The 12525-nt window shown below is 48.4% G+C and overlaps 1 protein-coding gene across 1 annotated transcript in view; it reads left to right on the top strand.

The window, feature by feature from the left end:
• ATRX (ATRX chromatin remodeler) overlaps positions 1 to 12525 on the top strand; it is a 536186-nt gene that overhangs the window by 109541 nt on the left and 414120 nt on the right. Inside the window, exon 4 of the mRNA XM_085859788.1 lies at positions 615 to 649. Coding sequence (XP_085715914.1) covers positions 615 to 649 — 35 coding nt within the window. The remainder of the gene's footprint in view (positions 1 to 614; positions 650 to 12525) is intronic.

Below are 12525 nucleotides of genomic sequence, written 5' to 3'. Positions count from 1 at the left end.
TTGAACCGTAAGGATTCGTCGAGTTGAGGACGCGCAATCATTTTGAGAGAACGTTCACCTGCATCGCATGACGTTTTCCAATGGATATGCAAGATGGAGACGCTGCCTATGGCAAAAAGGCGCCGGATTCCATTAGTGCTTATTAAGTTGTTTGTCAATTTTGGTGGAATGCATGGGTGTTTGCGCCTGGGCGCTCTGTCGCCTGCTCATAATTACTTTATGCTGGTCAAGCGTGCTGCATACGGATGAGCTTGGGCTTAGCGAATGCTTAGAGGTAAGTTTGGTGAAATTGTGTCACATGCCAAGGATGGAGCAATAATGCCTTGTCTTACGAGAAATCTTCCTCTTGATCGCAAACTATCAACCTTGCATTAATTATTATTTTTATTCTTTAGTTCTGTTTCATTCACCTCTCGTCAGCAATTTGAAATGGAGTTTTTTATGATTATATATTGTCTTCCTTTGGTACGGCAATGATTTTTGAGCCCGAGGTTTGGGTAGTTGACCGCAGTGTACTTGCTGCGTACGGTATTGATGAATGAGGTTTTTTTTTTGTTTGTTTCGTTGATTGTCTTTTTATCACCATTTCTCTTCCTTCCCATTGCCCTCCCAAGGAGCCTGCAAGTCCCAGCCTCTCACGGTCACGCAGGTAATGCTATGCTCCTCCCTCACCCCCTCTCCCTTCTTCCACCGACATCTTCACTTCCAATACCTGCAAGCATACTTTTTGTCTCAATTATTTTGGGGGTTTTATCACAAAGCTCACACTCATTATTTTCACTCTTTGTTTTACTTCCTTTTCTATGAATATTGCCATATTCTTCTCTTCTTTTCATTCCAATCACCTAGCCTCATTTTTACCTCCACCACCGAAGGTGAAAGAGGTTGTTTTGACCCCTTTCTGTCTGTCTGTGTACAGGATATCTCAAAAAGTTGTTGACTGATTCGGATGAAATTTTATGGACGGGTTCGGTGTGTGACGAGGATGAACTGATTAGATTTTGGTGAAGATCCGGATCCGGATCAGACTACTAGAATTGTTTAAGTGATTCTTCACCATTGAGAGATTGGGCTAAACCGATATATAGCACGATATCTCAAAAAGTTCTGGACGGATTTGGACGAAACTTGGTGGACATGTTGGGTGTGTGTCCACGACGGATTGGTTCGATTTTGGTGAAGATCTGAATCCGGATACGAGAATCTGGATACGAGAATTATTTCATTTTTAAAGTGATTCTTCACCGTTGAGAGATAGGGCCAAAAACGATATAGTACTGTATCGCATGATATTTCAAAAATGTATTGGGCCCGATATGTTCTCGTGGATCAGGCATTGCGTGGCGGAGGTATGCGCTCTACCGAGTGCCCTTCTAGTTGTTCTTACCATCTTCCTTTTTGCGGTTGTACCTGTTATTTTGTCTTCCTCGGAAAGCCCATCTCGAGTTGCAAAGTTATGCTTGTTGACGTATCTTGCTAATCAATTATGCTCACCTTATCTACCGGATTGCTTCCTGCCTGAGAGATGCATTCACCAAGTTAACACAGTATGGGCCATTTGATGGCCTGCTGTATACCACCCCCGCCCCTGCCATCACCTCCCTTCCCCCTCCCCCAACCTCAGCCTTCTTTTATGACTCATGTCATCTCGCTGTGAAGACCCACTTGTGCATTTATATTACAATCCATGTGTAAAGATGTTGGGCCCACATGAAATGGATTTGTTCCAAAAATACAAAAATCTATGCACCTTAGAAACTGCTCTCAAAATAGCTCTTGGTTGTTTCTCGTAGCGGAAACACATTGCTGGGACTACTATGTTTTTATTATTTTATTTGAGTGCTTCTTCTAGGATAGGAGGCCTTGAGGAATATCAAAAGGGGGGATTAGGTGCATGGGTGTAGTTGTTAGTAATGTTGAGGAAAGAATCGTATTTGATAAGGAGAGGTTCTTCTTTCATATGGGTAGCGGTCATTGGCTGAGTGAGTAGCTGGGCTGCTGATGCAATTCCCTCTGCCGGTTAGGGCAGGAATTGGGAATTTGTTCAGGGTGCCAGCGATAGCTCACCACCGTGGGATCTTTAACATCCACCAACTAATGCCAACAGATGGGACGCTCAGTTTAGTATCCATCCGTGGGACAGCACACACATTGATTCACCCTGCCTGTGAAACACCGCGTTGACTGGTGATACCTGGGTCAGGATTTGAACCCAGGCTCGACTACTTAGAGGCATGTGTGCATGCCTTTTGGCTTTCCTGCCAGCCCTGGAGCAGAGGTGAAGGCTTTGTATTGTTACCTGGAATAATCATTTCATCTGGAGAACTGCAGGTCTTCACAGAAGGATTAAGTTGATTGATAAACAGGTCAGCCGTCACAAGCTTCTGGGTAAAACAGGCTGTAATTAAGTTGTAGCATAGGCTAACTGTCAATACACATGAAAAGATAGATTGATTACAGTCAGAATGCTCTTTGGCTGCTTTGCAGGTTCTTGGTGGGCGAAAAGCAAAACAAATGTCCAAAATTCTACTTTGGTGAATCGGAGGAAAAGGTGCGCGTGCGTGCGCTCGTTCTGTGCATTTGGCAAATCCAAAGAACCTTTGCATTGGCGGCATCAAGATCTCCCAAAATGAAAAAATTCCGGAAACTTTTTTCTGAGTCGCGTCATGCAGTCTGAAAGCTTCACTCAGGAAAATCCAGTTGATGCCAGGGAGTTTGGAAATGATCACAGCACTACATGCACAGCATGATGCACGTTCCGGCATAGATTGTTTCAAAAATAAAGTGGCAAACTGTATCTCAAGAACTATATTGTTGTGAGGTTGAGTGGAGGGAATGGAGCTTTACCTTTTCGTGAATAAACAATAATTTATGAAATCGATTCACCCAGGTCCTCAAGTCCTGCTTTCCAGTGTTTGTATGATCTTTTCCTAGTCATGGTGATGTTGCTGTTGCTGCAAACAAATTTGAATTGATTCACTTTCATAATATTTAATATATAATGATGGTTAAATGAAGGAGGATTTTTACATGAGACTTGGAAGATGACATTATGTGAATGTCACACTTATTGAACCCATAATCTTTTACAAATGCAATTCTGTCGTCGTCGTCGTTGGTGCACTTTCGTACGTTACTTCACTTTTAATTCACTTGACACAACTGCTCCTTTCGGGAGCACTGGCAAGTTGTCCCCCCCCCCCGCTTCACTGGGTGGGGGGAGGGGGATTTCCCCCCCCCCCCCTTGTAGCCATGACCTGACCCCGGGTACTACGAACATGTATGCAAAATTTGTTGATCAGGACAATCCTCATTTTTTTTTTTGTATGAATTTCATATGTGCGTGTGCACACGTACACACGCTCAATCCATCCACTGGGACCATACTCTGTGCAGAGCGTTGGTGCTGCGGAAGCAGTCTCCTTGACTTTTAGACACAATCCTGGATGGGTCACCACTCTGACACAGGAATACCAGCAAGCTGGTACTCTTTTCGCCAATCTCAGGAGGATGATGGGCTGAGTTAACCCCACCTGGTGTTAATTCAACAGCCAAGCAGGATTTGAACTCAGGATCCTAGGATCTCTAGCCCACAACTCTAGCCATTAAGCCAACACCAGGCACACAACACACAACACCAATCTGCTTTCTTCTGGAAGTTTGGAACACGTGTAGGGGCGACACTGATTTATCCGTTTCAGGCAAATAACGGAAATCCCGTTTGAGGGTGTGAAAAGTATGTTTTGTGTGATTTATACGAGAGGAAGTTAAACCTGACTAAACCATCATACATGAGACAAATATGATATTTGCTTTTCGTTATCTGGAAACCAAACAGTTATTCGGACTGTTCTGGAATGTGTTGTCGAGCAGTGTGCCATCATGTGCTTTGCTTGTGCATGTCTGGAATCTTGCCTTCCTCTGGTAAAATGAGGTCATCATTAATTTGGAAATGTTCATCAGAATTGTTCATTGGTCAGGCATACCTCTGCCACCGAAGGTGGGAAGGAGGTTATGTTTTCACCACTGTCTGTCTTTGTTTGTGTGCACCATATCTCAAAAAGTTTTGGACGGCCGAGGACGAAACTTGGACAAATTGATTCGATTTTGGTGAAGATCTGAATCCAGATCCGGATATGATATTGTTGCGGATTCGCGCCCGCCGGCGTGCGAACGGCCACGTAACTCGAATCGCGGCACGTCGCCCACCGGACGGACAATCCCATCGTGACCCTCTCGGACTAACGCCGGGAACTAGTCACGGGTGGGCCTTTCGGCCTCACCACGATCATGCCAATCGGCCCCCCGCGTGGGATAGGGTTGCTCGCCAAATTCGACCTACCTAAGTACCCACACGGAGGGTAGACCGGGCGACCGCACCCCGCCGCAGGTCGACTTCGGACACGGGCCACTTTAAGCGACCCGTTCCGTACTATTGGGATAACCGAGCGGTGTTATCGTCAACCTGGACGGTTCGATTAATTATCGGGCGTTTTAGCCCACGACCAACCCTTTACGTGAAGTAAGATGGAGATTCAATAAAGGAAAAGACGAAGCGAAACGGGAAAACAGTTCAACATAAAGCACATTTATTTCGCGATGAACGGAAAGCACACATATACAATTACACAAAAAGCAAATGTAATAGAAGAAGAAACACAATAATACACAAAAAGCAAATATAAAAGCAAAACACAATGCAGAGCTAACTGACTACCGAGCACACGGCAACACTTATACAGTTTTACTTCACAGACGGCGCCGACAACACATATACTCAAAGCAAAAGAAAAGGACCACCCTCAAGGATGAGGGGGGGCAGGCGGGCCTGGGGCCGAGACCGCGTCGGGCCTACCCGTCTGGTGATGAGCCGCAAAATGGCGCTGGCGCCCCAACTCCGCGGGCCTCGCTGGGACTGCCTGGTATGGGGTGGGAACGGGGCCCCCTTCTCGCACTATCTCAGCGCGGGGGGAAACAGGAGGGGGTTGTTGATGCTCGGGGGAAGGAGGATATCTCCCTGTCTCGGGTCCCGCGACGAGCGTCTCCACCACGACCTTGGTCGCGTTGCTGGCCTCTCCCTCCGCAGCTCCCCGACTCTGACACGAGCACCCCCTCGACCGCCTTCGCCGCCGCCACCTCTCCAACTCTCCACAGCTCCGTCCAACCGCCTTCTCCGACTCCTCTCTTGACTGGCTCTTCCCAACTCAACTCCGAACTGCACTTGACTGACTACTACCGCTTCTTCTCCCCAACTCAACTCCGAACTCCACTTAACTGACTACTACTGCTTCTTCTTCCCAACTCCACCGACTCCACCAACTCCCAACTCAACTGCCTTTTTGGCGAGCGAACGCGGCCCTTTATAGCCCCCCGTGGCTTCGCTCCTTCACCTTCGACCCTTTACCTCTGGCTGGCTCCCCATTGGACGGAGGAAAAGTGGGCATGAATGCTTTTTGATCCATGAATCTGCATATAGCGATATTACTCCGACGCACCTGGAGGCCGGGCCAAATCGCCCCATGCTCACTGATAGGACGGAACAGAAGTGGGCGTGAGTCGTTTTTGATCCGTTTTCTTCGGAAAGGCTGTGATGTTTCTGCACACGCTGCTCGGTGCGCGCCCTGCACGAGTCCAGTATCGGCGCCCACAAGCGGCGCGGAAATGGCGGTGATGCGATGGTTGCGAGGGCGAGTTGTGACTGTAAAGGTCGTGGCTGTTGTTGTGAAGCGGCGTTGCGGTAGGTGGTTGTTGTGTGATGGCTGTTGAGACGTGGTTGGTGGTGGTAGTAATGGCGGCTGGTCCAAAATAAAGATAGTAAAAGAAAAACGGCTATCTAATAGGGTCGCAGCCCGCATGAATGACATTTATTCCCTCTAAACAACGGGTTTGGGCCTAACTACACATATACTTACAGGGATATCTCACCTAAGGGACCTGAATGGTGGTTTGCGAATTTCGTCAACCACAACAATATTTATGTTGCAAAAACGAGGTTTTTGCAAGATATTGTTGCGGTATTCGCGCCCGCCGGTGTGCTGACGGCCACGTAACTCGAATCGCGGCACGTCGCCCACCGGACGGACAATCCAGTCGTGACCCTCTCGGACTAACGCCGGGAACCAGTCACGGGTGGACCTTTCGGTCTCACCGCGATCGAGCCAACCAGCCCCCGCGTGGGATAGGGTTGCTCGCCAAATTCGACCTACCTAAGTACCCACGCGGAGGGTAGACCGGGCGATCGCACCTCGCCGCAGGTCGACTTTGGACACGGGCCACTTAAGCGACCCGTTCCGTACTATCAGAATAACCGAGCGGTGTTATCGTCGACCTCGACGGTTCGATTAATTATCGGGCGTATTCAGCCCACTACCAACCCTTTACGTGAAGCAAGATGAGGATTCAATGGGAGAAATGACGAAGCGAAGCGGGAAACAGTTCAACACAAAAGCACATTTATTCGCGGCACACGGGAAGCACACATTCAATTCCACCAAAAGCACACAGAAAAGACACAATGCAATTTACACAAAAAGCAAATGTAAAAGCGAAAACACAATGCAGAGCTAATACCGACTACCGAGCACACGGCAACACTTATACAATTCTACTTCACAGACGGCGCCGACAACACATACCCAAAACCAAGGAAAAGAACACCCTCAAAGATGAGGCGGGCCTGAGGCCGAGACCGGGTCGGGCCTACCCGTCTGGTGATGAGACGCGGAGCGGCGATGGCGCCCCAACCCGCGGACCTCGCGGACAGTGTCTGGCAGGGGGTGGGAAAGGGGCCCCCTTGGTCGCACTATCTCAGCGCGGGGGGAAACAGGAGGGGGCTGCTGATGCTCGGGGTATAGAGGATCTTTATTATGTGCGACGAGCGTCTCCACCTCGGCCAGGTCGCGCTGTCGGCCTCCCTCGGGTGCAGCTTCCTGCACGACGCGAGCACCCCCTCGTCTGGTGTCGCCGCCTTTCCACAGCTCGTCCCCTCCGTTCCGACTCCAACGCACACGACGAGCAGCTCCACCGCCCGCGAAGTCTTGACCCTCTGCTTCCGACTCTCCTACTCTCCGCCTCTCCGCCTCTCCGACTCTGGACTCTTCTTTGGACCCTCCTGACTCTGCTCTTCTAGACTCTCCTCTTCTGACTGACGAACACGGTCCTTTTATCCCCCCGTAGCTTCGCCTTTGACCCCCTCCCTTTGACCTTTCACCTCGCTCCCCATTGGCCCGAGAAAAAGTGGGCGTGAAGGCTTTTTGATCCACAAATTTGCATATATCGATCGTCCTGGAGGCGGGGCCAATTCGCCCCTCGCTCACCGATTGGACAGCAAAAAGTGGGCGTGTGTCGTTTTTGATCCGTTTTTGAAGCACAAAATCCGTGATTTTGTACACGCTGTTCGACGCGCGCCCTGCACGAGTCCAACACCGGTACCCACAGCGGGGCAAGAACGGTGGCGATGCTACGGTTGCGAGGTGTGACGTGAAGGTCGTGGCGGTTGTGGTGAAGCGGCGTTGTGGTTGGTGGTTGATGTTGTGGTTGTGGTGGTAATCATGGCGGTTGGTCCAAAATAAAGATAGTAAAAGAAAAACGGCTATCCTGAAGAGTCGCAGCACGCATAAATGACATGTATTCCCACTAGACAACGGGTTTGGACCTAACTACACATGTACTTACCGAGATACCTCACCTAAGGGACCTGAATGGTGGTTTGCGAATTTGGTAACCACAACAATATGTTAGTCAGCTTGTATGTTTTTTTTTTTTTTTGTCTGTAATCACGTATAAAAAATTCTGCAGGGCACAGTTATCATTGAAAATTTTTGTAACTTCGCATATCAGAGGCCTATAGAGGTCCCTTTCAGCGCATAAAATTTTGAAGGTCAAGGTCAAAGGTCAAGGTCACTTTTTCGCAAATCAGGGGAGTCGACGAAACCCTTATTTTTTGAGTAATTTTGATCGGATCGTCTTCAAACTTCATGGGAATATAGTTCATGGTCTGGCGCTCAGCTGATTAATTTTTGGTGTCGATTGGCCTTGACCTTCATGGTTAGCACCTCAGGTCAAACATATTTGACCCCAAGGTCAAATTTTCAAGTTTTAGGAACCATATCGTGTAGTACCTCAAATTGAACACCTCGATGAGTGCTTTCATCATGAGTCCCCATGGATCAGGAACTATGAACCAGAATAGCACTAAGTTCCTTGACTTTGCAAGAAGTCATGGACTTAGGGTGGCTGGTTCATGGTTTCAGCGCCCGCAAGCTCATCGCTGGACTTGGTATTCCAACGCTGGCGGTGTGGCAAAGGAGATTGACCATGTCCTCATTGACGGTCGTTGGAGGATGATCCAGAACTGCAGGGTCTACCGGAGTGCTCAGTTCCTCAATACTGACCACAGGCTTGTTGTAGCAACTCTAAAGCTGCACCTTAAATCCTGGAGAATGGTACCATCCCAGCCTAGGCTGGATGTTGCCAAGCTCAGGGATGAGAGAGTAGCTGAGGAGTTTGCGAACAGGCTGAGTGGACACTTGGGGGGTCTGGGTGCTTTGGGGGGTCCTGAAGAGTTGTGGAGCACCTTCAAGACCACCGTCCTTGATGTTGCCGGTGGATGCCTTGGAGTTCACCGCAGGGCAAAGAAGAATTTTGTCTCTCAAGGGACACTGGATACCATTGACCAGAGTCGCAGGGCCAGGCTGAATGGCAGAGCTGAGCTGTTCAGGGAGCTGAGGCGTAAAACTGTATGTGCACTGAGGGTGGACAAGGAGGCCTATGTGCGAGGAATCTGTGAGGGGTAGAGCATCACCTGTGGACAGGTGATTCTCGTCCCGCTTACAGGGGAATTCGCGCATTACGTTCATCCAAGCCCATCCCTCGGAGCACTGCAGTTCGAGCAGAGAGTGGTAGGCTCTTGACAGAGGAGTCTGAAGTGAAGGCCCGCTGGGCCGGTTACTTTGAGCGGTTGTACCAGGCTGATCCCCCAGCTGTCGAGTTGGACGTCAAGGGTGTTACAATCCCTGTTGCTGACCCTCGAATCAACTGTGGTCCACCATCGCTTGTGGAAACACGGGCTGCGGTGAACCAGTTGAAACGGGGCAAAGCTCCAGGGATCTGTGGCATCCATGCCGAACTTCTCAAGGCTGGTGGAAATGCTGCACTCGCGTCGTTGCATGCAGTTTTGTGCTCTGCCTGGAACACAGGCATCATCCCAACTGACTGGAAGAGGGGCCTTGTTGTCCCTCTCTGGAAAGGGAAGGGTGATCGCCAAGACTGCAACAACTACCGAGGGGTGACGCTGCTCTCAGTGCCGGGCAAGGTCTTTGCTCGGATAATTCTTGATAGGGTTCGCCACCATCTGCTTGAGCACCAGCGTCCAGAGCAGTCAGGCTTTACACCAAAGAGGTCAACGATTGACCGTATCCTTGCACTTCGTGTCCTCACCGAACGCAGACGAGAGTTTCGGCAGGGGCTGCTTGCAGCCTATGTTGATCTCTGTAAAGCGTTCGATTCAGTGAATCGGGATGTCCTCTGGAGGATTCTTGGTCTTCGTGGGGTGCCACCAAAACTGATCGATCTGATGTCTGAACTCTACTCTGGTACTGAGAGTGCTGTGAAGTGTGGTGGTACCATCTCTGACTTATTTCCAGTTGTTACTGGAGTTCGTCAGGGGTGTGTACTTGCCCCCACACTTTTCAGCACTTGTATGGACTGGATTTTTGGGAGGATGTCGGAGAGATCAAGTTGCGGTGCATCGTTTGGCAATGTCAAGATCTCGGACCTTGATTTTGCAGATGATGCAGTCATCTTTGCGGAGACTTTAGACATCCTCTTGGGGGCCCTCGAGGTGCTGAATGAGGAGTCGGAGCCGTTGGGATTACGGATTTCTTGGGTCAAAACAAAGATCCAGGCTTTCGGTGACATCTTGGATGCTGCTGTCCTGTCTGTGTCTGTTTGTGGTGAGGATGTTGAGGTCGTGGATAGATTCACTTACCTTGGCAGTGATATTCATGTCTCCGCAGGTTGTGAGCCGGAGGTCAATAGACGTCTGGGTCGGGCCTGGGGAGTCATGGATTCACTGGATCATGGGGTGTGGCGCTGCCGGTACCTGTGCGGGAGGACGAAAGTCCGAGTCTTCAGGTCCTTGGTACTTCCAGTCTTGCTCTATGGGTGCGAGACTTGGACTTTGACCAAGGATCTGAGACGGAGACTTAATTCCTTTGGTACCAGGTGTCTTCGGAGAATCCTTGGCTATCGCTGGTCGGATTTTGTGTCCAACGAGCGGTTGCTGAGAGAGACTCGGATGAGATTTGTTACCTGCATAGTCCGTGAGCGTCAGCTGCGGCTGTATGGACATGTGGCTCGTTTTCCTGACGCTGATCCTGCTCACCAGATTCTCTCAGCGAGGGAGTCTCATGAGTGGAGGAGGCCAGTGGGCCGACCACGTGCCTCATGGTTGCAGCAGGTTGACCATCATCTCAAGGAGATGGGGATGGGCCTGGCATCTGCCTGGGGGATGGCCAGACGGAGGCCCCTGGAGTACCGGCGGAAAGTGGATGCAGCGACGCGCTGTTCTGGCACATGCTCCCATACCTGACCTGATGAGTGCTTTCGAGATATGTCAAGCTTGAGACATTATGATGTCATTTGGTGACGTTATGAGGCAAACGCATATTTTTCATGGTTACTCTGTAGAACGATTCTCATCGGAATCTCTCGTAGGCAGATATTCCTCAAGGAGTCGCTCCTGGTGGATAGCAGCTCTGTTCACCTCAGTGTGACCTTAAAGAAGTCACACGTGGTCACCTTTTGGCAAGATACAGGTCACCCTGCGGGTGACATTGGTTAATTTTTTTAATTGAGATGGGGCCGAAAACGATGTATAGCATGACGTTTCAAAAATTTGTTGGGCCCGATATGTTCTACTGGATTAGGCATTGCTTGGCGGATGTATGCACTCCACCGAGTGCCCTTCTCGTGGGGCAGATAACAGCAATTTTTGAGAGGAATCGTGCAAATGATGATACAAGCATCAAATTTGGCACATTTGTTCTCCAGGGGATTCTCATCAAATCTGCCCGATTGGCCATTTGAAAATCCAAATTTTGAAAAATTTGAAAAAAAAAAAAAAACTTCAAAAAAGTCAATATCACGAATCAATGTTGAATGCTGGTTGAGATTGGTGAATGTTTCAGAAACATCATCAAAGACGTTCCAAGTCTGCCATGCAGTTTTCTTCCCTTTACCGTGGAAGGCAGACACGACGTCACATCCAGTGAACGCATGGAAGTATGGGATCCCTCCAGCTTTCTCAGGCCCTATTGCAGAAACTACCTCATGGACTGGAATCCATCGTGCCTTGGCTCCTTGGCCAAAGACAATCCACATGTTCTCAAGACCTAGTTCCTGTAAGGATGGCAGTACAGATATTGCTATGACTAGTACGTCTGTGTCATTAGCCTTCATGATAATGGACTTGCTACCATCCGTCGTAGCATCCCTGGCGTGTCCAAATATTAGAGTGTCAGCTTCTTTATGACAACATGGAGACACAGCATCCAGTGACTTCCTTGTGTTGCTAATGGCATCTTCTCCTTTTGTGACAATGACTGTGCTTGTCGTCTGTGCTTCACACATCTTTTCCGCATGGAAGTGAAACAGCTCAGTCTTGTTGCTGTCATCTCGAATAAAGCTTCTCCAGTTACTTGGGGTCTTACTGGTTCCTGTCACTCTTCTTCTGATTCCTTGCCCACTTTTCGACCTTGCCTCGGACTTCAGACTTTACTTCTTGTACAGATCAAACACTACGTCCACCCTCTCGTACCTGGCACCATAGGATTCCACCTTTGGTATGATGTCTTGTTTAGCATAGTCATCAAATATCTTTGAAGTGCGTGGAGGTAGGGCATTGATAAGTGCTGAGCCATCAATGATGACTGCATCTCCCCTTGGTTCTGTGTCTGGGATGTTCACTTGCACTTCAAGAATTTCAGCCAGCTGTGACTTCAAATTTATTGATTTATTATTATTATTATTATTATTATTATTATTATTATTATTATTATTTTTTTTTTTTACGGGCACGTACCCGTTAAATATGATGTCAACAGTGCTGAGAGTTATAGTTGTTTTCTCCAACTTTTTTTTTTTGGGGGGGGGGGGGTTTGAAATCACTTAAAACATGTAAAAATGCAAATAAAATTTTTTGGGGGGGGGTTGGAAATCACTTCAAACATGTAAAAATGCAAAAAAAAAAAAAAAAAATCGAAATTTTGTTGAAAAAAAAAAGTTGCAAAAATTTTTTTCTCTCTAACAATTCTTTTTGGGGGGGTTGGAAATCACTTAAAACATGTAGAAATGCAAAAAAATTCTCTTTTTTTGGGTAGGGGGGTAAAAAAAAATTGGGGGGGGGGGTTGGAAATCGCTTAAAACATATAGAAATGCAAAAAAAAAATTTTTTTCTCTAACAATTTTTTTTGGGGGGGGGGGAACCAAGTCCAAAATTTAAATGGCATGATCCTTGGACCATAC

The sequence above is a fragment of the Eptatretus burgeri genome, chromosome 16 (assembly GCF_056783735.1).
Source record: "Eptatretus burgeri isolate ZD-2024b chromosome 16, Ebu_testis_v1, whole genome shotgun sequence".
Classification (NCBI taxonomy): Eukaryota; Metazoa; Chordata; class Myxini; order Myxiniformes; family Myxinidae; genus Eptatretus; species Eptatretus burgeri.
The sequence above is the reverse complement of the archived record's forward strand: the minus strand, read 5'-3'. Positions and strand labels throughout refer to the sequence as shown.